General features: G+C 52.9%; 2 protein-coding genes across 2 annotated transcripts; both read right to left on the reverse strand.

Moving 5' to 3' along the window:
• Positions 1-427: 427 nt before the first annotated feature.
• On the reverse strand, positions 428-6,817 carry LOC126003095 (zinc finger protein 282-like). Its single transcript, XM_049769420.1, has 5 exons — positions 6,594-6,817; positions 5,407-5,766; positions 4,906-5,032; positions 3,002-3,118; positions 428-1,614 (listed from the first exon to the last, which is right to left on the reverse strand). The coding sequence occupies exons 1-5, from the start codon at positions 6,615-6,617 to the stop codon at positions 512-514; spliced, it is 1,731 nt and encodes a 576-aa protein (XP_049625377.1). The 5' UTR covers positions 6,618-6,817; the 3' UTR covers positions 428-511.
• A 1,115-nt stretch (positions 6,818-7,932) lies between these two features.
• On the reverse strand, positions 7,933-24,665 carry LOC126021199 (zinc finger protein 783-like). Its single transcript, XM_049782657.1, is given in 9 exon segments — positions 7,933-8,443; positions 8,445-8,555; positions 9,127-9,213; positions 9,868-9,992; positions 19,934-20,059; positions 20,182-20,308; positions 20,467-20,674; positions 20,676-20,866; positions 24,572-24,665. Coding segments are annotated over 9 exon segments (1,494 nt in total). The 5' UTR covers positions 24,596-24,665; the 3' UTR covers positions 7,933-7,948.
• Positions 24,666-24,977: the final 312 nt, after the last annotated feature.

Genomic DNA, 24,977 nt, shown 5'->3' on the forward strand with positions numbered 1-24,977 from the left:
CACATGACCTCCAAAGGGGGACTGAGCTGGCTTTGGAGACACACACATAGGCATGCAGAGCACACTTGGGTGATTGCATGCATGTGCTCTCCAGGAGTTTGGGGGACATGGAGGGGTGGGGAGACTACCAAGTCTTGGGGAGTCCTGGGAATTTAGGGCTTTGCAGGTGTAGAGAATGGAAGAAATGTGGTACTTAGAGAAGTGAACGCACCTGTGAGACACCTGTAGCGGTCTCCCCCACCCTTTCCCACCAGGCCGCCTTTAGTCTGCACACACAGAAAATCAGAAAATGGTGCAAGCCTGTCTGCCCGCTCAAAACACCTGCACCCCTCTACCCTGTAGGACGTGCCTCCCAGGCACTCCTGCCCACCCCCACCCGCAGCCCCCTCCCCATATACACAGACTCCCCTGCAGCAGGAAGGCCCGAAAGGATTGGCCTTTATGGAAGACCGACCAGGCACCATGCGCCCCTCCACCTTCATGGTCCTTGGAGGAAGGAGATCCCGGGGTGCTATCCAGCATTTTCCATCTTCACTCGGGAGAGAGACCTATGCAGAGAACCCCCGGGGCCTCCCAGATCGCTGCCACTGGGCTGCCTGGTTCCAGGACGTCCCCTTTGGCCTTGGTCAGTCGGTGAATTCTCAGAACCCAGAATGGTGGAGGGGTCCTGGGGTGGTCGGCCCCACCCTGCCCCCGCAGAGGCGTCTTGGGCCAGGGAACCCCTCTCGCAGGCGGCACAGGCCGGGCTGGCAGGGATGGCGTGGCTGTCCTGGTGGCGTTCAAGCCAGGAGCGACAGGTGAAGCTCCGGCCACACTGGCCACAGGCGAAGCGCTTCTCCTGCGAGTGGGCGCGCAGGTGTCGCAGGAAAGCGGCCTTTTGCGCAAAGCGCTTGGCACACTGCGCACACTGAAAGGTGCGCTCGCCCGGGTGCACGTTCTGGTGCACGGTCAGGTTGGCCAGGCGCGTGAAGCGTTTGTCGCAGTGTGCACACTGGAAGGGCTTCTCGCCCGTGTGCGTGCGCCGGTGCTCCACCAGCGTGGACAGGCGACCGAACCGTTTGTCGCACTGTGCGCATTGAAAAGGCTTCTCACCCGTGTGCGTGCGCCGGTGCTCCAGCAGCGTGGACAGGCGGCCAAAGCGCTTCTGGCACTGGGCACAGGGATACGGCTTCTCGCCTGTGTGTGTGCGGTAGTGCGTTGTGAGCGTGGATTGGTGCACGAAGCTTTTGCCGCACTGAGCGCACGTGTAGGCGCGCGGGGCCGAGGGTGCGCCGCGAGGGCTGGCGAGGGTGGTGGGTGGGGGTGCCAGTCCCTGGGACCACTGCTGCAGGCTCTGGCGGGCTCGTGGGTGCAGTGCCCCGGGATCCTTCAGGGCGATGCTCTGGCCATACTGTTCTGTGCTCCCTGTGGCTGGTGCCCCTGAGCCCTTCCGGCCCAAAGGGAGATTGGTCCCCCCTCTCTCCGTGGAGACGAGATGATTGGGGGCATCCCTCAGGAGAGGCTGGTCCCCACAGGTGCCTTCTGCGATGGGCTCCTTGCTGTATCCCCCATCGGCTGTCCAGGCTGGCTCGGGTCCCTCCATATTCTTCTCTTCGCTGACCAAGCAGTTCTCTGCTGGGAAGGGACACAAGGGACACTGCCAGAGGTTGCATATACCATGGACTCTTTTTTTTTTTTTTTTTTTTTTTGGGCCACACCCGGCGGTGCTCAGGGGTTATTCCTGGCTGTCTGCTCAGAAATAGCTCCTGGCAGGCACGGGGGACCATATGGGACACCGGGATTCGAACCAACCACCTTTGGTCCTGGATCGGCTGCTTGCAAGGCAAACGCCGCTGTGCTATGTCTCCGGGCCCTACCATGGACTCTTAACGCTGTATATCCCCCAAGCTCAAATTGCTCTCCTGACTTCTGAGGGAAGGGGGCACATCCCTGTGGGCCTATTTACCAGCTTTGTCTCTGACTGTGCATCTACACTCCCCAAACACCCACTCACCCCACCCTACTTTATCTCCAGTCCCCTCCTTTCAGAACCACCACCCCCCCACGGCCTCCCCTGGGTTCTCAGACTCCCTTAAGCTTCAGCTCCAGCTCCAGACACCTAGGCCATCCCCATCCTGGAAACTTGGGCATTAGAGCTCGTGTTGCAGCCCATAGTTGTCATCAGATCATCAGGGCACTAAAATTTGCTGCTCTTTTGTTTTGTTGTTGTTGTTGTTTTGTTGTTGGATCATACCTAGACAGAGCTCAGCTCCTCCTGGCTCTACACTTTTCCTGACAGTGCCCAAGTGACCATATAGGATGTCAGGGTTCGAACCCAGATCAGCCATATGCAAGGCAAGCTCCCTCCACCTGCGGCTCTTACTTTGTGCCTTTTTGGGGGGGGGGGTTACATCCGGCAGTGTTCAAAGATTATTTCCTAGCTTTGCGCTAAGGAATCACTCCTGGCGGGCTCAAGGGACCATATGGGATGCCAAGGATCTATCCTGGGTCAACCACATGGAAAGCAAATACTCTACATGTGGTGCTATCTCTCAGGCCCTATTTTGTGCCTTTTTTTTTTTTTTTTTTTGGTTCTTGGGCCACACCCGGCAGTGCTCAGGGGTTACTCCTGGCTGTCTGCTCAGAAATAGCTCCTGGCAGGCACGGGGGACCATATGGGACACCGGGATTCGAACCAACCACCTTTGGTCCTGGATCGGCTGCTTGCAAGGCAAACACCGCTGTGCTATCTCTCCGGGCCTATTTTGTGCCTTTTATGTTCATCTCCTCCCTCTTATCTGTAGACTTTTGTAGGGGTGAGAGAACTTATGTCTTAGGCAGTGGGAACACTGCAGTACCTGGACCCCAGGGACAAATGCAATCAGGAAGTTTCTAGGCCCTCTGCCTGCACACACAGGTGCCTGCTCGCTGTTGCCCCCTGCAGGATACCGTAGGCCAGAGTTTTCCCAGTGGGCGGGGCCTGCCCCTTCCACCCACCTCCCAAGGCCCACCCATACCTTACCTGAGCAGAGGTGTGCAGGGGGCTTCTCCCCAGGACTGGCGTGGTGTCTCCCTTGTGTCCCTTTTTCTTGCTTGATCCAGGGCAAAAGTGTTGGAGACGAGGCTGGCGAGCCTGGCTCTATAGGGACAGAGATGAAGAAGCTTTGAGGGACCAGCAAACATGATGAGCAGACAGACACATGTCCCCCTCCCCCATATCTGTAGGGAATGCATTCCTCATGAACACCTAAAAACAGGGTAAAGGGGCCGAAATGATAGTAAAGTGGGTAGGGCATTTGTCTTGCATGTGGCTGACCCAGGTTCAACCCCCAGCATCCCATATGGCCAGATGGTTCCTGAGCATCCAGGAATGATGTCTGAGCACTGCTAAGTGTGGCCCCAAACAAACAACAACCAATAAAAACAGGGGAGAGGGCTGAAGCCATCTACATGAGTCCTCACTGAACATGGTCAGCAGTTCCTGGAACCTGTGGCTTGAGGTGGAAGCACAGAACAAGGCTTTCCATGACATCATTTCCGTCACTGTCAGCTGGCTTTGCTTTCTCTGCTGCAGCATGACAAACCCATGTTGCAGGAAATCTAACCCCTGCTGCTGCACTTGTCTGTTGCATAGACCTGAGCTCCAGTTTCACTTATACACAAGGCACAGTACAAGAGGACAAAGGGTGCCAAGGAAACAATATCTTGGCAATGAGAGTTATGCAGACAAACATGCATGCTCAAAATAACTTTGCATATCATTGTTTTTTCCCCCCAGTAATTAAGCTGAGCAATTGTCACTGAGGAAAGTGACACTGCAGAGACAAGACTGTGTTCCCTGAGATTTCATGAATCAGTGACAGCTAAATCTGCTTCCCTAGCCCCATTTTCACCTCCCTCTAGCCCTAAGCTTCTCTGGTTGGGACCAAGCAACAACCAGACTAAAGAGAGCAGGCAGGAGCACCCCCCATTGCAACCCTGTGGCCCTGCCCATCCCTTCAAGCACAGCAACACTCCAGGATAATGTGGGGTGATTGATGAAGGGGCAAGGGATGGCCTCTGCAGTTGCCTCTGTCCTCAAATGAGGACTCAAAACCCTGGGGACAAGAGGTCCCCACCTTCCTCTCCCCTGACTTGCTAGTGGGGGATTCAATCAGCGAGTGCAATGCAGGCCTCCTGCTAGTGCTGTTTACTCCCCCAACCCTCTGCCTGTTGGCCAGGCAGAAGGAAGGACAGGACAAGTGGTAGGAGAACTGATGTAGAAATATGAGAATGGGGTGGCATTGTAGGAGCTCAGATGTCATCATGTCATGTGGCTGGGAAAACATAAGTGTTCTCAGGGGTTCCAGTACTTTGCCTCTCAGAACAGAACTCAGCTCCTGAACGGAGGGTGCCCCTAAAAGTAAGTAGTGTGAAATCTTCTATCAGGTTTCTCTAGGCAGTCACAAAATATAGGGGAAACCCAGAGAGAGGGAGGTCTTGATCCCTGGGACCCCATCAGCAGGCAAGGAAGGGAGTACTAGGCTGGCACAGTGGGCACAGGGAGATGCAGACCATGATGCAGGGCAAGGGCCGAGGCCCCAGGACAGCACCCATACCCTCGCCCTGCAAAAGCCTGGAATCAGAATATGGGGTACCCCACCTGTCTGAAGGTGGAAGCACCGGTTTCCAGTTTTCACATTCCACAGGCTCCAAGGATTCTTTTTTTTTGGGGGGGGTCACACCCAGCAGTGCTCAGGGGTTACTCCGGGCTCTATGCTCAGAAATCACTCCTGGGACCATATGGAATGCTGGGGTTCGAACCACGGTCCTTCTGCATGCAAGGCAAATGCATTACTTCAATGCCATCTCTCTGGCCCCAGGCTCCAAGGATTCTAAACAACTATCCAACCCAGGGCTGTGGGCTTGAAGGTCCAAGCAGCTTACCCATGCAGGCCAGGGCTTCGGGGCTCCCTGGTTCAGGGCGCCTGCAAAGTCCCTTCTGCAAGTCTTCCAAGATGCCCCACTCCTGCTCTGGGGAGCACACGGCTGAGTGGTCAGTACTCACGGGCAGCTGCAAGAACAGTCCAGCACAGCTGTGAGTGATGGTATGTCCAAGGCCAGCTAAGTCCTGTGGCAGCACCTCTCTCCCACCCCAACTGCAGCGAGTGGTTGGCTTCAGGACCAGCTAAGAGGGTTGGTATGGAGGCCTCTCCTCTTCAGCCTAACCCTTTTAGATCAGGACCTCTACATACTCTGCTGCATTGGACCCAGCAAACATTTCTGCTGGGACAGTCAACCATTTAGGGGCCTGGTGGTTAGATTTTGGTCACTAACAGCTTCCCTCTGCCATGGGGGCCCCAACTCCTGCATCTTGGGGGACTCCTGTGCCACAGAAGTTTCCCCCAGACCCAGCTCCCTTCCCCTGGGGGTCTCCTTCAAGCTTACTTTGGGGGTCTCTCCCTTGCTGCCGGGGGGCAACCGCAGGACCCAGAAGTTGCGGTTCCGCAGCAGGTTCTCCATATTCTCCAGGCGCCGCTGCAGCAGTCCGTATTCCTGCACCAGCGTCCCCAGCACAGCCCACTTGCCCTCCAGCTGGTTCCCAAAATCGGCTGCCATCTTCTCACAATCCACCAGCTTCTTCTCAGAGTTCCCCGCGCGCCCCTCCAGGTTCTGCAGTCGAGTGGCCTGTGCCTCCACTTTCTTCTCCATGGCCTGAACGGTGGCCACAATGGCCAGGAGGGAAATCTCGGCCGACTGGATCTGGGCCTCTCGTTGGAGGTCCGACCCCATCATCCATTCCTGCGGCTAGACATAAGGCAGGGGTCAGCCTCCAAGTCCAGGCCTGGATCCCAGATGCAGACAAGTCAGAGTTCTGTCTGGGCTGCCTCAGGGACACCCTACCTAGCAATGGTCAAAGACAGTGAACACTGGGCCCCAAAGGGGCAAGCAGGTGAGGAGCCTTGAGAACAGAACTTGAGGTGGTGGGTGCCAGCACAGGACACCCCGCAAAGTTCTCTCTACCAGGGGAGGGGCAGAGATAAATTCCCTCTCTTCCAGACCTAACCTAAAGTGCCTCCCACCTCAAGTTCGCCAGGGTGGGATTGCTCCCCTAAGAGGACTCCAGAGAGCCAGATGCATCCAGAGATGCAATCAGAGTTAAGGTCTAGGAAAGAGCTTGGGAACCCAGAGCCCCTTGGAAGTTGCGGGGAGGAGGGCTGAGTGCAGCGAGTCTCCCTGGAGACAATAGCACTGGTCTCAGTAGGAGAGACACCCACGAGGAGCGATGCGCTCTGTGGCATGGTCCTGTTTTGTTTGGGATTGCGGGCTAGGAACGGAAGAACAGGTCCAAGATGGGGAGACCATCCCACTCCCCCTTCCTGCCCGTCCCAACCCCCCAGCCCGCAAGACCCGGCCAGATCCCCAACACCGGAGCCTGTTAACCCTTGTGCTTCAGACCCAGGACCAGTAGACCCGGGGCGAGAACGGGAAAGGGACCTTCCTTAGTTAGCATTGTCCTCGGCAGATCTGCTGCGGCCCTGCCGACCTTTAAGCGTCCGGTCCTCATCTCCCCACCCCGCAGAAGCGAGCGGGCGTCAGGGCACCCTCCAAAGGGGGACCCCCGCCCCCCGTACCGGAGCTGGCGCCGCCTGGGCCATGGTCCCTCCCGAGCTGTCAAGCTTAGGAGTCTTCGCCGCCGAGACCGCACGAGCCCAAGCAGCCCGCTCCCAGCCTCTGCGAAGACAGCAGCCGGTCGGGGCGCCTTTGCCCACCGGCGTCGGGCAGATAGATGAGTAGAGAGCGGAGTCCGCGGACACCAGGCCTGACCGTAGGCTACGGCGCTGCAGACAGGGTTGCTGCTGCGGACGCAGGCAGTGAGATCAGCTGCGCTCCGGTGGCCCCGCCCCGCCCCGCCATTGGCCAGGATGGCCCCTGGTCCCGCCCAACACCGGCTCCTATTGGCTGCCACAGGAGGCCCCGCCCACACCCACGGAGAGCGTTCTGCAGGTGAGCGGCCCGCGACTAGGCTGCGCTGCAGGGCCCACCCGGCTCCGGACCCGGGGCTCCTGCAGAAGAAACTGGCCCGCACCTGCTGGCCGCCACCTCCGGGGGAGGAAGCACATCACGCGCACGCGCTCAATGATTCCAACGTTATTTATTGAGCACCAAGGTTCCGTCACCTCCTCACGGGCTTTTTTTTAAAATTTTAAGGACCCCCCATTTTTATTTCACTGAACCCAGAGAGGGCCCCCGCGTAGCATGGCTTCACTTCTTGCACCCATCTGGCGAGCCGGCTTGGCTCCCCTCAAGATGGTTTGCTTGTCTTTTCCACATAGGCCAGCAGTTCAGCTCTCAGCAGCTACATGTGCACCATATCCGGTCTGAGCACCAGACCCTGAGATGTGAGGTGAGGGTTTGGGGGGTGCCAGAGCAGAAGCCTCAGGGCGGGAGGTTGCTTGGGGGAAGGCTGGCTTAGCTGCTTGCTATTGGCACACACCCTCTCCAATGATCCCACCCTTGGCCCTCCTCAACCTGGCTTTGGGAAGAGTGTGAGGGTCAATGGGCCAACCAAGGGCCCTTCAGGTGTCCACACAGATAAGACAAGATCAGGATGACTGTGAGGACAGCACCAACTTCCTCGCTGCCTTCAAGGGGATTTGCTCCACCAGCACACACACACACACACAAGGCCCTAATCCATTCTGCAACTGCACGCTCCCTAGGAGGCAAAACCATGCCACTCTGGCTACCTGTGACTCCCATTCCCCGTGGACACTCAGGTCAGCGGCTCTAGCATCTCAGGAATACAGGCCTGCAGCTAACACCCTCCCCAGAAGCCCTGAAGAATCCCCTTCAATCAGGAATGTCGATGTGGTGGCCTGTGGGACACTGATCACAGGCAGTGGGGCCACCCGGGAAAGGCATCAAAGGGGCGGAGAGGGAGGAGGGAGGAGGCGTGGGGCCCACCCCTCACCCCCATCCGTCAGCCCTAGTCCAAATGGTCGTGGTCCAGGTAGTGGAGGCCGCCGTGGGCGCGCGCATGTGTCTCCAGGTGCACGGTCAGGTGGTGGCTGCGGTTGAAGGCCCGGCCACACTGCGGGCACTGGTAGGGCCGCTCGCCCGTGTGGATGCGCTGGTGGCGGAAGAGGTCGGAGCGCCTGCGAAAGGCCTTGCCGCAGAAGGGGCAGGCCTTGCTGGTCTGCGCGGGGCCCGTGTGCGTCCGCTGGTGCAGTAGCAGGCTCTTGCGCTGCTGGAAGAAGCGCTGGCACTGGCTGCAGTGGTACACCTGGTTGAGAGCTGCCGTGCGGGGGCCCTCGGGGAGCCAGCGGATGATGGGGCCCGGCACGGCTACTTCTCCAGGCTCCAGTGCAGTGGGCCCGGCCTGGGCTCCTCGGGCCTCCTCCACGTGGGCACGCTGGTGGATGACAAGGTTGATCTTCAGCCGGAAGCTCTGGCCGCAGTCAGGGCAGGCGAATGCCTGCGGCCCGGCGCCTGGGCTGGATGCGGGGGCACCTCCCTGCAGGGCCGCACCTTCTTCCCTCGGAGGTGCCGCTGCTTAGGGCCTCCTGACAGGCCCTGGGACCCTGGGGGGCCCTCTACACAGGGCTGGTTGGAGTCATCGCTTCTCAGGAGGAGCCTCTCTGGTGGCATCTGCATCTCATCTTCATCTTCGGAGAGAACTTCGGTTTTGATCACTGCTTGGCCACCTGGGGCAAGGAGTGCTTCGGTGGGTGGGCTAAGCCGTGGGGGTAGACTTGGCTTGCCCACCCTGCCCATGTCCCTGAGCATCCTCTGCATCCAGGTGTCAACAGAGGCTGGTTGGAACCAAAGCGGAAACAGGTTGAACACCTCTGGATGTCATAATCACTGAGGGGTGGCAGCCACTCCTTCACCCTGCTCTGTCCAAATTCAGAGCTTCGCAGGTTGTGGGGGTCACATGGACCCCACTCAGAGCCACTCATTACCCTCTATCCACCAGGACAGACTGCTGGCCTGGAGATATATGGTCACAGCAAAGGGCATGATAGGGAGGACAGCTCTGGGGACAAGAGCACCCTCTGATGCCTCCAGTAGCTGCTCCCCCACACTGTCTCTGCAGGAGCCATCACACTCTCTCACTGCCTCCCCGGGGTCTGTCATGGGCATATGTCCCAACTCAGCACTTACCTGGCTCTGTGGTACCAGTGCGAGAGGCTGGCAGAACGCCTCCACTGTAGAGTTCTTTTCTGTCTTCATGGAGCACAAGGGTACCAGCTAGGGGCAGTGGACACTGGAGGAGAGGGTGGGAGCTGGGAGCACAATACCTGACCACATAGGGGCCCCCTACAAAACTGGGAGGAAAGGGGATAGGGGCCCGGCACTGGTCATGATGATGGGGCTCCATGAACAGGTTTGGGGTAGTCTGGCACGATGGTAGGAATGAAGAAAAGGGGCAGAAGCTAGAGCTCCACAGATGAGGGAAGGGGAGCTGTGGTCAGTGGGAATACCCAGAAAGAATGAGAAGGCAGCGGGGCCTGAATTCAAGCTGGCAGGAAGGAGAAGTTGACAGGAGGGGGGGGGGGCTGGCCCATCATGTTCTGTGCCCCGGTACTCCCATGTAAAAGGCAGCAAGAGGCTGCTTCAGTGGCAGTAGAAAACATTGGAAGGGGTATGTATGTGGGGGCCCCAAGAGAGACAAAGGAGCACAATCCCCCATACACTCGGGGGAATACATAGGAAGGAGCACGAGGTTTCCCACAGACTTGACATGCCTCCTGCACACAGGATTATTCAGGAACCATGTATGAAGCCTGTGGGACCCTGCCAACCCTTAAAGGCACCAGCCCACCTGTTCTCTCCTGCCTGTTTCCATCACTTTACACTCACTCAGTGCCACTCACCTCTTCACACTGTAGCCCAGAGCCCTCACTCACCCATGTTTGGTCTGAGAGTCGGGGCACTGGTATTTGAGTGCTCCTGAGTTGATCCCCCTGCTGGGGGCTCCTGGGTGGGGTCAATTGGACTGGGGGCAGGTTCTGGAGGCGAAGGGAGACCTGGAAACACACAGAAGTGACACTGAGGAGCATTCGTGGTTGTGTGCGTGTGCATGCGTGTGTAAATGTGACACTAAAGGGGGGCACAGGGCCAGATCACAAAGTAACAATTCAGCGACTTCACAGATGGTCTCAGGATTCAATTTTGCACTCGAACTCTCACCATTGGGAGCAGGAAGCTGGTGAAATAGTGACTCAGCTTCAGATGAAGCAGTAAAGGCCCCAATCTAGATTTTCAGGGACTGAGAACAGAAATCAGTGGCTCATGATGTTGGGTTACATTTTACTTTACCTAAAACATAATTTATCCCAGGTTTCTTTTTTTTTTTTTTTTTTTTTTTGGTTTTTTGTTTTTGGGCCACACCCGGTAACGCTCAGGGGTTACTACTCCTGGCTATGCACTCAGAAGTCGCTCCTGGCTTGGGGGACCATATGGGACGCCGGGGGATCGAACCGCGGTCCGTCTCCTAGGCTAGCGCAGGTAAGGCAGGCACCTTACCTCCAGCGCCACCGCCCGGCCCCTTATCCCAGGTTTCTTTCTGTTTGTTTACAACTTGGTTTCACCCAAAACAAAGATCGTCTTACTTGTAAACCTCGGTTGGGTTTACTGCCCCACCCAGGGGTGATCTCTATACTCAATAAAAACGGTAGTTCTGGCAGGTACAGAGCTCGATACTAGGTAGAAGACTGCCAAACTACACGTGTTTCACCCTCAGCCTGATCTGGATTATTTGTTGTTCGACCCTGATTCAGAGACATTCACCTGGGCTTGGAGATATGGCGTGTGGGGTGATTTTACACATAATTCCAAAATGTCCTGAGGTATGAACATCTTCAGAGAAGAACCTCCACAATTCTTTTTGTTGTTACTCACAGCAGGGCTAAAGGCAAGTGCCCCTTCCCCTGCTCCACTGATTCAAGGTAGACCTAGGAATATGCCTCTAGGAGGGTTTTGGGCCACACCAAACAATGTTTACAGGACCACCTCCTTGCAATTCTGGGATGTAAAGGCAGTATGTGGTGGCAGGAATCCAACACGTTTTACTGCACTATGTCTAACTCAATGTGCAGTATTTTATTTATTTTTTGGTTTGGGGGGGCTACACCCGGTGACACCCAGGGGTTACTCCTGGCTCCATGCTCAAAAATCACTCCTAGTAGGCTCGGGGGATGCCGGGAATTGAACCCAGGTCTTTCCTGGGTCGGCTGCATGCAAGGCAAACACCCTACCGCTGTGCTATCTCTCTGGCAGAACTTATTTTTTTTGGTTTTTTTGGGTCAGATCCTGCCACACTCAGGGGTTACTCCTGACTCTACGCTCAGAAATCGCTCCTGGCAGGCTCAGGGAACCATATGGAATGCTGGGATTCGAACCACAGTCCTTCTGCATACAAGGCAACTGCCCTACCTTCATGTTATCTCTCTGGCCCCCTCTGGGAGTATTTTAAAACTTTTCAAGGACAAAGGAAAAAAACCTTTTCAAGGACAAATGAGATGAACAAAGAAATAGTAGAGTATGGTGCAGAGGCCAGAGAAATAGCACAGTGGTAGTTTTCGCCTTGCTTGTGGCTGACCCAGGACGGACAGTGGATTGATTCTCAACATCCCATATGGTCCCCGGAGCCTGCCAGGAGCAATTACTGAGCGGAGAGCCAGGAGTAACCCCTGAGCACCACCGGGTGTCCAAAAACAAAAAACAAACAAACAATTACTCATGTAGAAATGATTGGCGATTGAATTAAAGCTTCCACAAGACAATGTGAATGGGGGCCGGAGAGATAGCATGGAGGTAAGGCGTTTGCCTTTCATGCAGAAGGTCATCGGTTCAAATCCCGGTGTCCCATATGGTCCTCCGTGCCTGCCAGGAGCAATTTCTGAGCATGGAGCCAGGAGTAACCCCTGAGCACTGCCGGGTGTGACCCAAAAACCACAAAAAAAGAAAGAAAAAAAAAGACAATGTGAATGAATGAGGGAAGTGGAAGAAAGCCTGTCTCGAGTACAGGTGTGGGTGGGGTGGGGGGGGAGGAGGGAGATCTGGGAAATTGGTGGTGGGAATCTTGCATTGGTGAAGGGGGCTGTTCTTTACAGGACTGAAATCATACAACTACAATCATATTTGTAGTCACGGTGTTTAAATAAAGATAATTTAACAATAAAAAGAAAGAAAAAGGGACCGGAGAGATAGCACAGCGGCGTTTGCCTTGCAAGCAACTGATCCAGGACCTAGGTGGTTGGTTCAAATCCCTGCGTCCCATATGGTCCTCTGTGCCTGCCAGGAGCTATTTCTGAGCAGATAACCAGGAGTAACCCTACTGAGCACCGCCGGTGTGGCCCAAAAACCAAAAAAGAAAAAAAAAAGCGGGGCCAGAGAGATAACACGGAGGTAAGGCATTTGCCTTTCATGCAGAAGGACGGTGGTTCGAATCCCGGCGTCCTTGGTTCGAATCCTGGCGTCCTATATGGTTCCTTGTGCCTGCCAGGGGCGATTTCTGAGTATAGAGCCAGGAGTAACTCCTGAGCACTGCCAGGTGTGACCCAAAAAACAAAAAACAAAAAAAAAAAGCTTCCACAAGCAAAACATCTGAACTATCTCCCAAGTCCCTACAATTAGTTTGTTTTTTTATTTTTTTATTTTTTTTGGTTTTTGGGCCACACCCAGTAACGCTCAGGGGTTACTCCTGGCTATGTGCTCAGAAGTTGCTCCTGGCTTGGGGGACCATATGGGACACCGGGGGATCGAACCGCGGTCCGTCCAAGGTTAGCGCAGGCAAGGCAGGCACCTTACCTTTAGCGCCACCGCCCGGCCCCAATTAGTTTGTTTTTTTTTTTGGAGCCAAACCCAGTGGCACTCAGGTTACTCCTGGCTCTGCACTCAGAAATCACTCCTAGCAGGATTGGGAGACCATTTGGGATGCTTGGAATTAAACCTAGGTTGGCCGCTTGCAAGACAAAAACCCCACTTGCTGTGCAATCGCTCTGGCCCAGAGAAGTCAAATAAGGGGCCAGAGAGATAGTATAGCAAGAAAGATGTTTGTCATATACACAGCCAACCTGATTTTGAGCTTGGCTTCCCATATGGGTTTCTGAGCTTCACCAGGGAGTGATTCCCCGAGGATAGAGCTATAAGCCCTGAGTTCTACAGGATGTACACCTCCCATCATATACAAGTCAGTTGCATTTCTATCATTAGCAACAAATTACTTCAAACAGTTCATATCATGCAATAGACAAAACTGTTAAGAATGTGAGAAGGGGGGCCGGATAGCATGGAGGTAAGGCGTTTGCCTTTCATATAGGAGGTCATCGGTTCGAATCCCAGCGTCCCATATGGTCCCCTGTGCCTGCCAGGAGCAATTTCTGAGCCTGGAGCCAGGAGTAATCCCTGAGCACTGCTGGGTGTGACCCACAAAAAAAAAAAAAAAGAATGTGAGAAGGGAAGGCAGAGTGGTGGCAAAAGGAGTAGGGCATTTGCCTTGCACGTGCTAACCTAGGACAGACCGCTGTTTGATCCCACGGTGTCCCATATGGTCCCCCAAGCCAGGAGCGATTTCTGAGTGTATAGCCAGGAGTAACACCTGAGCATCACTGGGTATGGCCCAGAAAGAAAAATAATAATGCGAGGTGGGGGGAGGGGAGAATGTCAACAGCACCTAAACTATCTAGTAGTCAGTCTAGTAGTCAATGAATCTCTATAAAATTCCCAACATGGGGCCAAGCAATAGCATAGTGTATTTTGCATTTTGCCTTACACACTGCCGACCGAGTTCAATCCCCAGCATCCCATAGTCTCCTAAACCTGCCAGAAAGATCTTTCTTTCTTTCTTTCTTTTTTCTTTTTCATTCTTTCTTTTCTTTCTTTCTTTCTTTTCTTTCTTTCTTTCTTTCTTTCTTCTTTCTTTCTTTCTCTTTCTTTCTTCTTTCTTTCTTCTCTTTCTTTCTTTCTTTCTTTCTTCTTTCTTTCTTTCTTTCTTCTCTTTCTTTCTTTCCTTCCTTCCTCTTTCTTTTCTTTCTTTCTTCTTTCTTTCTTTCTTCTTTCTTTCTTTCTTCTTTCTTTCTCTCTCTCTCTCTCTCTCTCTCTCTCTCTCTCCCTTCCTCCTTTCCTTCCTTCCTTCCTTCTTTCTTTTTCTCTTTCTTTCTTTTCTTTCTTTCCTTTCTTTCTTTCTTTCTTCCTTCCTTCTTTCCTTCCTTCCTTCCTTTCTTTTTCTTTCCTTTCTCTCTCTTTCTTTCCTTTTTTCTTTCTATCCTTTCTCTTTCTTTCTCTCTTTCTCCTTCCTTTCTTCTCTTCCTTGTTCCTTTCTTCTTTCCTTCCTTCCCTTCCTCCCTTTCCTTTCTCTCCCCCACTCCCTCTCTCCACTTTTCTTGTATTTTGGCTACACCCACTGGCGCTCAGGGGGTTACTCCTGGCTCTGTGCAAAGAAATTGCTCCTGGCAGGCTGGGGAACCATATGGGATGCTGGGAATTAGATCCCGGTCTATCCCAGGTTGGCCACATACAAGGCAAACACCCTACCACTGTGTTATTGTTCCAAACCCATCCAGGAGAGATTTCTGAATGCAGAACCAGGAGTAAATCCAGAGTGTTGCAGGGTGTGGCCACCCATCCCCAAATAATCCCACAATCTTTTTTGTAGGTTGAAAAATGCATCCAAAAATATCACTGTCATCTCAAGGGACCCTCACCAGTAAAATTTTAAATTAAAATTTTAAAAAGGAACGAAGTTGGAGTCAGAGAATTTTTTTGTTTTTTTTTTTTTTGGGGGGGGGTCACAACTGGCAGCGCTCAGGGGTTACTCCTGGCTCTATGCTCAGAAATCGCTCCTGGCAGGCTCAGGGGACCATATGGGATGCTGGGATTCGAACCACCATCCTTCCGGATGCAAGGCAAATGCCCTACCTCCATGCTACCTCTCTAGCCCCATCGGTTTTGCATGCAGGAAACCAGTCTGATCCCCAGCACTGTGTGGTGCCCTGAGCGCCTAGAAATAGAGCTAAATTATGCCAAGTAGGGCCCAAAACCCATCATAAAAAGAAAAAAAAAGAAGTTGAAGAATATACTCATTTCAATATTTACTGCAAAGCTCAAGCAAGATAACTGCCATCATAGACAGAGTAGAAAACAAGAAATACCACTGTTACTTTTTTTTTTTGTTTTTTTTTTTTTTTTGGTTTTTGGGCCACACCCGTTTGACGCTCAGGGGTTACTCCTGGCTATGTGCTCAGAAATCGCCCCTGGCTTGGGGGGACCATATGGGACGCCGGGGGATCGAACCGCGGTCCGTTCCTTGGTAGCGCTTACAAGGCAGACACCATCTCCAGCGCCACCTTCCGGCCCCCCACTGTTACTTTTTATACCTTATTTTATCCATAACAAGGATCATCCCTGGTTCCTTTGTATCTATTTGTTTACAACTTGGTTTCCCCCCCAAATAGAGATTGTCTTACATGTAAACCTGGGCTGGACTGTCTCAGGATATCCTGAGCTATCTGTTTTTTTTTTTGTTTTTTTTTTTTTTGGTTTTTGGGTCACACCTGGCAGTGCTCAGGGGTTACTCCTGACTCCATGCTCAGAAAAGAAATCATTCCTGGCAGGCTCAGGGAACCATATGGAATGCTGGGAATCAAACCACTGTCCTTCAGCATGAAAGGCAAATGCCTTACCTCCATCCTATCTCTCCGGCCCCAAGCTATCTGTTCTTACTCTGTCCTTATCCTCCCCTCTACCTGGGAGTGGTCTCTGTACTCAATAAAAACGGAGAGCTAGCACAGCAGTTGGGTGTTTGCTTTGCATGCAGCCCGATCCTGAACAGATGGTGGTTCGAATCCCGGCATCTCATATGGTCCCCAAGCCTGCCAGGAGTGATTTCTGAGCACAGAGCCAGGAGTAACCCTTGAGCATTGCCAGGTGTGACACCTGCCGCCCAAAAAAAACTATTCTGGCAGGCAGCTCACTCTCAATATGAGGCAGAAGATTGCCAGGCACACTTATTTCACCCTCAGCCTGGTTTGTACATGAAGTATCATGTGCAACCCTGATTCAGACTCTTTCACCTGGGGTTGGAGATACGGCATGTGGAGTGATTTTACAAACCACCTCACAGTGTCTCAGGATCTTTGAGAAGTGCACCAAGACCATGCATAGGGAAAGGTGCTGTCTTTCCACAGAAAGATACTGGGAAAACTATAGATATTCACATGCAAAAGAATGAAACTGGGGACCAGAGAGAGAACATGGAGGTAGGTGTTTGTCTTGCATGCAGAGGTGGTTCGAATCTGGCATCCCATATGGTTTCCCCGAGGCTGCCTGGAGCTATTTCTGAGTGTAGAGGCAGAAGTAACCCATGAGCGCCACTGGATGTGACCCAAAAACCAAAAACCAAAAAAAAATCAAAAACAAAAAAAAAAAAACCAAGAATGAAACTGATGGCCTTGAGAGACAGCACAGATAGTAAAGTGTTTGCTTTGCAAGCAGCCACCCAGGTTAGATCCCTGGCACCCCATATTGACCCCAGAGCCCATCAGGAGTGATCCCTGAGTGCAAAGCCCAGAGTAAGATCTGAGTTTTACAGGGCATAGCCCCAAAAGAAACCAAAAAGCAGCCAATAGTTAAAAAAAAAAAAAAAAAAAAAAAGGAAAAAGCCACCTCGCTAAATAAAATCCATCTTATGAAACACAACAAACCATCTTAACTGTATTATGGAGTGGGTGACAAAATGTCATAAACAGTAACTTCAAAGTGACTGCAAAAAGCATGCTACTTGATTGGCAAGTGCTGAATGGAATGCTCCTCTCAGAAGGCAAAAAGAGTTGCAAGTCTTTCTGTCAACACAGTACAATCCTGGGCCAAGGAGAGTACTCAACAGACTTAGAACAGAGTAGAGAATGAGCTTCGCCTGCAGGGGGCCCAGACTCAACCCATGGTACCAGATGGTCCTCAAGTACCATCAACCAAACACAACTAAGGGAGGTGCTAGGGAGATGGTACAGGGAAAAGGAACTTGCCTTGCACTCAGCTAACCCTGATTTAATCCATGGCACCCCAAATGGTTCCCCGTGCACTACTAGGAGTGGTCCCTGAACAAAATGCCAGAAGTAAGCACAGTACAGTTGGGAGTGGCCCCCAAACCAAGACACACCAAAACAATAATAAAAAAAAAAAAACTTTAGGGCAGGAGAGTACAGTGGGTAAGAAGATAAGGGATAGGGAACTTGCCCGGCATGCAGCTGACTTGGATTCCATCCCTGGCACCCCATAACTCCCACCAGGAGTGATCTCTGAGTGCTGCCAGATGGAAGACAGGACCAGATAAATAGTGATTAAAGCAAGTACAGAGAGCCAACCCAGGTTTGATCCCCAGCACCATGTTACTCCTGGCTCTCTGCTCAGAAATTGCTCCTGGCAGACAAAGGGGACCATATGAGATGCCAGAAAATTCGACCCACCGTTGGTCCTGGGTTGGCTGCTTGCAAGTCAAATGCCTTACCACTATGCTATCTCTCTGGCTTCCCAATCAGGTTTTCTATAGTCCCAGCCCACTAGATTCTCCAAACTTGGCAAATCCTAAGCCAGAGGCAGGTAAGTAGCCATCTGGGGCTGGGGCCTATAGCAGGGGAGCAGGCACAGAAAACCAGAAATCCACCTTAGTGATTGGCACAAAATTTTTTTTGGCCTTTTTTTTGTTTGTTTGTTTTTGGTTTTTGGGTCACGCCCGGCGGTGCTCAGGGGTTACTCCTGGCTGTCTGCTCAGAAATAGCTCCTGGCAGGCACGGGGGAACATATGGGACACCGGGATTCGAACCAACCACCTTTGGTCCTGGATCGGCTGCTTGCAAGGCAAACGCCGCTGTGCTATCTCTCCGGGCCCTGCTTATTTTTTTATATATAAAATCTTTTATATATATAATCTTTATTTAAGCACCATGATTACAAGCATGATTATAGTAAGATTTCAGTCATAAAGAAAACACCACCAACCCCCCGTCACCAGTGCAACATTCCCACCACCACTGCCCCCACCCATCGCCCACCCCTGCCTGTATTAGAGACAGGCATTCTACTTCTCTCATTCTTTAACACTGTCACGCTAGTTGTTATTGTAGTTACTTCTCTAACAGCATTCACCACTCTTTGTGCTGAGCTTCAAATAGTGAGCCAGTCCTTCCGGCTCTTCCAGCCCTTAACTCTATCTATTGTCTCTGGGCCTTATTATAATAATGTCTTTAATTTTTCTTAAAACCCATAGATGAGTGAGACTATTCTGTGTTTTTCTCTCTCCCTCTGACTTATTTCACTCAGCATAATAGATTCCAGGTACATCCATGTATAGGAGAATTTCATAACTTGATCTCTTCTGATGGCTGCATAATATTCCATTGTGTATATGTACTATATACATATATATACATATATATACTATATATATTCTTTAGCCATTCATCTGTTGAAGGGCATCTTGGTTGCTTCCAGAGTCTGGCTATTATAAATAGTGCTGCAATGAATATAGGTGTGAGGAAGGGATATTTGAATTGTATTTTTGTATTCTTAGGGTATCGCAGGATTCTAAACTTTCCTCTCTGATCACTCTGCAATATGCGGCTGCCTGTCTACTAAATGTATGGATGTAACCAAGTCCCAAGAAAGTGGCAGCATGGGGCCTTTCAGACTTTTTGTTTTGGGGCCACATTTGGTAAAGCTCGGGGATTACTCCTGGCTGTGTGCCGAAAATTACTCCTGGCAGGCTCAGGGGACTGGGAATCTAACCCGGGTCAGCTGCGTACAAGACAAATGCTCTACCTGTTGTGTTATCACCCTGGCCCCGTTCCTTCAGACTTTTTCTCAATTTCATGAGCCAAATGCAAGCAAGCCATGCTGGCCTCTGGTTCATTAGCATTAGGATGAAGCAGATCCCCACAGGATTTGGCAACATACATGGAGAGGGGGTTAGTATGTATAGAGGAAGCAAAGGTAGACAGTCATGATCTGGGGCCTAGCAAACATTTGCCAATGCTTTCAATTATTTTCATTGAGTTTTTGTTTTGGGCCATACCCACCAGTGCTCAGGGGTTATTCTTGGCTCAGTGCTCAGAAATCACCCCTGGCAGGCTCGGGGGATGAGATCAAACTCGGGTAGTCAAATGCCCCACCCGATGTGCTATTGCTTCAGCTCCTATTTTCACTGATTTTTTAAAAAATATTTATCAAGAAATGGGCTGAATAGCTGAACAGGTAAGGCACTTGCATTACATGTGGCAGACCCAGGTGCAATCCCCAAAACTCCAAACGGTCCCCCAAACTCACCAAGAAGGCTCTTTAAGTGCACAGCCCTAAGCCCTAAGAGTAAGCCCTAAGCACCTCTGGGTATGACCCAAGTAAAAAACAAAAAAAATAAGTTAAAAGTGGGGGGCAGAATGATAGCACAGTGGTTAGGGCATTTGCTTTGCATGCAGTCAACCAGGGTTTGGTCCCTGGCATCCCAGAAGGTCTCCCAAACACCACGAAGAATGAGCCCTGAGCAGAGAGCCAGTAGTAATTCCTGAGTCCAGTGGCTATGGTCTCCCCCCAAAAAAAATGAGAAAAAAGAAAATAAATAATCCTATTGGGTTCTGCTGTACAGTAAGTCTGGAACTGTTTCCTGGGCCCTCCACTGAGACGATCCACTCACACAAAAGGGGGTACAAGTGAGAGAGGTGAGGGAGATGAGGGCAAAAGAGCAGGGGGAAGAAGAGGGAATATCCTGTCCGCTGCTACAGTGAATGCCATGCAATGTCCGACTAGCTCCCCAGCGTCCCCACTCCTACAGCTGAGGACTGGTTGGACTGGCCAGGCAACCACTCAGAGCAGCACAGCTGAGCCAAAGTCTCACACCCATAATGAACCCCAAGTCCATGCTCCCTGTTGGCCCACAGCCACTCAGATGGACCCAATGGCACCATACCCCACTCACATGCTTCATGCTGGGGACCCGCAGCATCTTCCTCACTTCCCTTCTCAGGGCCCAATGGGCCTTGGGCACAAGGTTCCTCTCCCCTCTCTATGCGGGCGAGGATGTCAGGCTTGGAGATGGCGTAATCTGCGCAAAGAACAGGCAAGGTGAGGACCAGACACATGGTCAAGGTACAGCCAGCAAGGAAATCTGAGCAAAGGCAGCACTGGGGTTAGGGAAGCCCAGGTACACCCCTCCCGCAGCCTCACCCAGGGACACCAATGTCTCGTAGTTGCCCCGCATCACGTGCTTGTACAGCTCCTTCTGCCAAGTGTCCAGTTTGCCCCACTCCTGCTCAGAGAAGTACACGGCCACATCATCAAAGGTCATGGGCACCTGCAACCAAAGGGTCATGGTGCTCACCGACTCACCTGCAGGAAGGGCCTCGATGGCCCCAAGCTTACCCCAGGTGTCTTCCCAAGACCCAGCTCCTGTACCTTAGAGGTTTCCCCCAGACCTAGTTCACTTCCCCCCAGGATCTCCCCCAGGCCCACCTTAGGGGTCTCCCCCTTGCTGCAGGGGGGCAGCCGCAGGATCCAGAAGTTTCTGTTTTTCAGCAGGTTCTCCATGTTTTCCAGGCGCCGCTGCAGCAGCCCATATTCCTGCAGCAGTGTTCCCAGCATGGCCCACTTGCCCTCCAGCTGGTTCCCAAACTCAGCCGCTGTCTTCTCGCAACTGGCCAGTTTCTTCTCGGCACTGCCTGCGCCCCTCCAGGCTCTGCAGCCGGGCCAGGCAGCCGTCTACTTTCTTCTCCAGAGCCTGGATAGCAGCCACCACGGTCCAGAGGGTGATCTCGGTAGAATAGAGGTAGGAGCTCTTCTCAGGGGTCAATGGGGCTGGTAGGGATGGAAGTGAGGGGCCCTCACCCCCTGTTGGCTGGTTCCGGTCTGGCACCTACAAAGGGGGACCAGGGGAGAGCTCCTCAGGAATGCCACCACCACAAGGTCCACCTCTAAAAGCCACATCCAAGCAGCACTCCCACAGCTGCCACAGGAAAAAGTATAGGTCGCATGGCCAAGACCAAGGAGCCACAGAGGAAAACAGGATGGACAAGGGACCTAAGAGAAGTGTTCAGGATCTCATATAGTTAACTGCACGGCAGGTCCCTCTCTAACCCTCTAGAAGTCAAGGGGCCAAAAAATTAGCAAGAGCTGCTCCTCTCTATCTTCCCCCATATACAAACACAAACTGGCGTCTGTGTCTCCAGCCCGTTCTCCTACCTGCATCTTAAATCTCCCAGAGCCCTGGGTAGTGGGGACAGAACCTCAACTCTAAGCAGCAGGCATCACTGCTCCCCTTGAGGAGGAGGCATGAGGCTAGTCCAGCTGGGACCCTGCCAGTTCTGTAAGAGCAGTAAATGGCTCAGGGACCCGCCTCTCAGGGTCCAGGTCAAATCAAGCTAGCAGGCTTCAGAAGTGAGGGGGAACATTTCTAGCTCTGTATGACCCCAAACTGGCACAGCCATGTCCTCTCACAGCCGCATTGCCTCTAGGGACTGATGCTCTGTCCCCTCCTCTAAGAGCACAATTTCCACAGAACACACAGCTGGAGCCATCCCAGTCTCACACAGATCATGCCCAACTCTTCCTCCTCTTCCCCCAGAGCCCCCTCCCACCACACCCCTCTTTCTCACACCTGCCCCAGGCACTTTGTAGACACTACATATTCCACATAGGGGGAATGAGGCAGCAAGTCCATGATGGGCGCTGCCCTGGCCACACATACCAACCAGCCTGCAGCTCATACTGGTTCAGGTCTGTGTGCAAGGCTTTACTGTCACCCACCTGCACTGTGACAGCAACACACACAAGCTGAAACTCACTTTACTGCAGAGGATGTGTCATAGAACCTATTCTGGGTTCTTCCCAAATCAGTCCCCCCAGCTTGCCTCTACTTTCCGTGAACCTTCCCATACCTCGCAGGTCTGGCTTCCAGCTGCAAGGTGGCCTCAGAGAGGCCCTGGAAGGGAGGGGGGGGTGTCTCTTCTGCTAGAAAATTCATGATTCTCCACAGCCCTGTACCACCATCATGCAGCTTCCCACAAATGAGTATCAAGAGTGCCCTCAGTACTGATTGCAGGGTACCCAGCCTCACTTGGACAACAAACACTGAAGAAACGGCCAGGTGATTAAATGCCTGCACTCATCAACAATTACAGAACTCCAGTCAGAGTAAAGGTGTAATGGGGCTACAAAGGAATTAGGTCATTCTGGGGCTGGAGGGAGATAGTACAGAAAAGGCAGGCATTTGCCTTGCACGAAACCAACTCAGCTTCTGTCCCCAGCATCCCATATGGTTTTGGGGTCACACCCAGCAGTGTTCAGGGGTTACTCCTGGCTGTCTGCTCAGAAATAGCTCCTGGCAGGCTCGGGGGACCATATGGGACACCGGGATTCGAACCAACCACCTTTGGTCCTGGATCGGCTGCTTGCAAGGCAAATGCCGCTGTGCTCTCTCTCCGGGCCTCCCCAGCATCCCATATGGTTCCTTGAGTCTGTCAAGAGTGATCCAGGAGTGGATAGCCAGGAGTAACCCCTGAGCATTTCGAAGTGTGGTCCAAAATCAGAAAGAAAAAGAATTTGGTGATTCTAGTCCAAGTCTGCAACAACAGATGCAAGAAGCTACAATACTTTGTACACAGTTGAATCCTATGTAACCACAAGAAGTGGTCAATCTTGCAGCTCACAGCAACTCAGACAGAACTGGAGGCATCTGGCCAGATAGGAGAAAACCCCAGAACGAGTCTTGCAGGTATAGAGCATATAGAGTTAACAAGGAGGAACCCACAGCCGATGCTCACCTGAAGCTCAGCTTATGTATGTGATGGGATGGGGTGAGGAGGTCTAAAGACAGTAAGTGGTACAGGGATGCTGGCACGGTGGCAGGTGTGATGCAATGTACTCTTAAAACCTTAACACAAAGTAAGTCAACGGGGCCTAAATTGTTTAGTTTTGGGGTCACACCTAGTGATGCTCAGGAGTTATTCCTGGTTTGTACTCAGGACTCACTTAGTGCTTGGGGTAGGGGTCATGTGGGATGTGGAGGATCAAACCTGCTGTCCAATCTCTCAAGCCCCATGGAGTCTAAGAATTTAAGAGAAAAATTACATCATTTCTCCTCTTCAGGAAGAAAGGGTGGAGATTTGGGGCCAGAGTCAGAAATGCTCAGGATTTACTCTTGGCTCTGGGCTACAAAATCACTCTAGGCAGAGCTTAGACCACTCTAGGCCTAGGGTGCCAAGAACTAAACTGGAGATGGCCTCATGTGCAAGGCAAGCGCCCTACCTGCTTGTTCCTGCTGTACTGTATCAGTCACCCTGGGAAAGATTCAGCACAACAGAGACGTAACAATACTGTGATACCACGAGGCAAACATTTCTATAGGGTGGGATGGTCTATGAATCTTTTTTTTTTTTTTGGTTTTTGGGCCACACCCGGCAGTGCTCAGGGGTCACTCCTGGCTGTCTGCTCAGAAATAGCTCCTGGCAGGCACGGGGGACCATATGGGACACCGGGATTCGAACCAACCACCTTAGGTCCTGGATCGGCTGTTTGCAAGGCAAACACCGCTGTGCTATGTCTCCGGGCCCTGGTCTATGAATCTTGAGGTTCACACTTACGAGGTTCTACTTACGAAGGTAAGTAGAAAAGGAGAGCACTGACAAGTCCACCTGCCACTAAAGAGGTGTGGGGGCTCCCCAGGGAGGCAGGAGACACACACATCCCACCCCTTCTCACCTGGGCACTCAGAACCCTAGATAGATGCAGCACCCCAAAGACATGAAGGTTCCTCTGGAAAGTGCGTCCAGGATCTGCCTTGCCTTGGCTTCCATGACTGGGTCCCCACAAGGGAGACCCCTTGCCACATTATATATACTGGCTTCCAAGAAACACTACCTCGGGTGGATTCCTAGGAAGCCGCCTACTGACCTCTTTACCGGCCCGGCCCATTTTTAGCAGAATTGGTTCATTCTTTTTTTTTTTTTTTGGCCACACCCGGGTTGCTCAGGGGTTACTCCTGGCTGTCTGCTCAGAAACAGCTCCTGGCAGGCACGGGGAACCATATGGGACACCGGGATTCGAACCAACCATGGTCCTGGATCAGCTGCTTGCAAGGCAAATGCCGCTGTACTATCTCTCCGGGCCCAGAATTGGTTCATTCTACAAATTGTGGACAGATTGCAAATGTATCAGCCAACTTCCTAAATTCTGCATTAAAAAAAAAAAAACAAAATCTAAAAAGCCCTCTCCAGGTCCAAAGCCTAGCTGGCAGATCCAACCAAGGCTCAACGAAAAGGGGTGTGTGTGAGTTAGAAGGACGGGACCTCGGGCCCAAGACGGGGCCTGCGGGCTGTGGACTCGCTGGGCAGCGGGAGAGGAACCGAGAGGGGACCCCGGGGAGGCTCGGATCGCCCCCCAGACCCGCCGGCCTGTCCTGGGCTCGGCCTCCGGGCCTTGCTTGGCAGGGCCGCGAGAGGGCCACGGCGCCTTCCGGCCTCCGACACGCGCGGGCCCGAGGCGGCCTGCTTTGGGGACGCGCGCCCCGGGGGCCTGGAGGCGATGCCCTGGGCGCATGGCGCGTGGATGTCCGGGCGCTTACCGGGGCAGGCGCCGCTTCGGCCATAGCTGCCCGCGTCCCTGCTTCGGCGGTGGCTGCGAGCCGGCGCGTGCAGCTGGCGGTGGCGGCGGTGGAGGCCTCGGAGCCGGCGGCCGGTCACGTGCCCCCGCCGGGCCAATGAGCGGCGCCGCCGGACAGCGCCCTCTGCAGGCCGAAGCGCCGCGCCCCACCCCTGCACCCGGCGGTCCTCCTGGGCTGCTGCTGCTGCTGCTGCTGGAGTAGCCTAGGCCCTAGGGCCTCCCCGGGGATCAGGCCCTTTCTTCCCCGCAACGTCGCACGGACTGAAGGAAAAGGGGGGCTCTCGATCTCTCGATCTTGCGTTTGCACATGCCAAGTGGTCTTTAGGCCCCAATAGCAAGAGGCCCGCCCTGAAAAGCCAGAGGCAAGG

Source organism: Suncus etruscus, chromosome 1, assembly GCF_024139225.1.
Source record: "Suncus etruscus isolate mSunEtr1 chromosome 1, mSunEtr1.pri.cur, whole genome shotgun sequence".
Taxonomy (NCBI): domain Eukaryota; kingdom Metazoa; phylum Chordata; class Mammalia; order Eulipotyphla; family Soricidae; genus Suncus; species Suncus etruscus.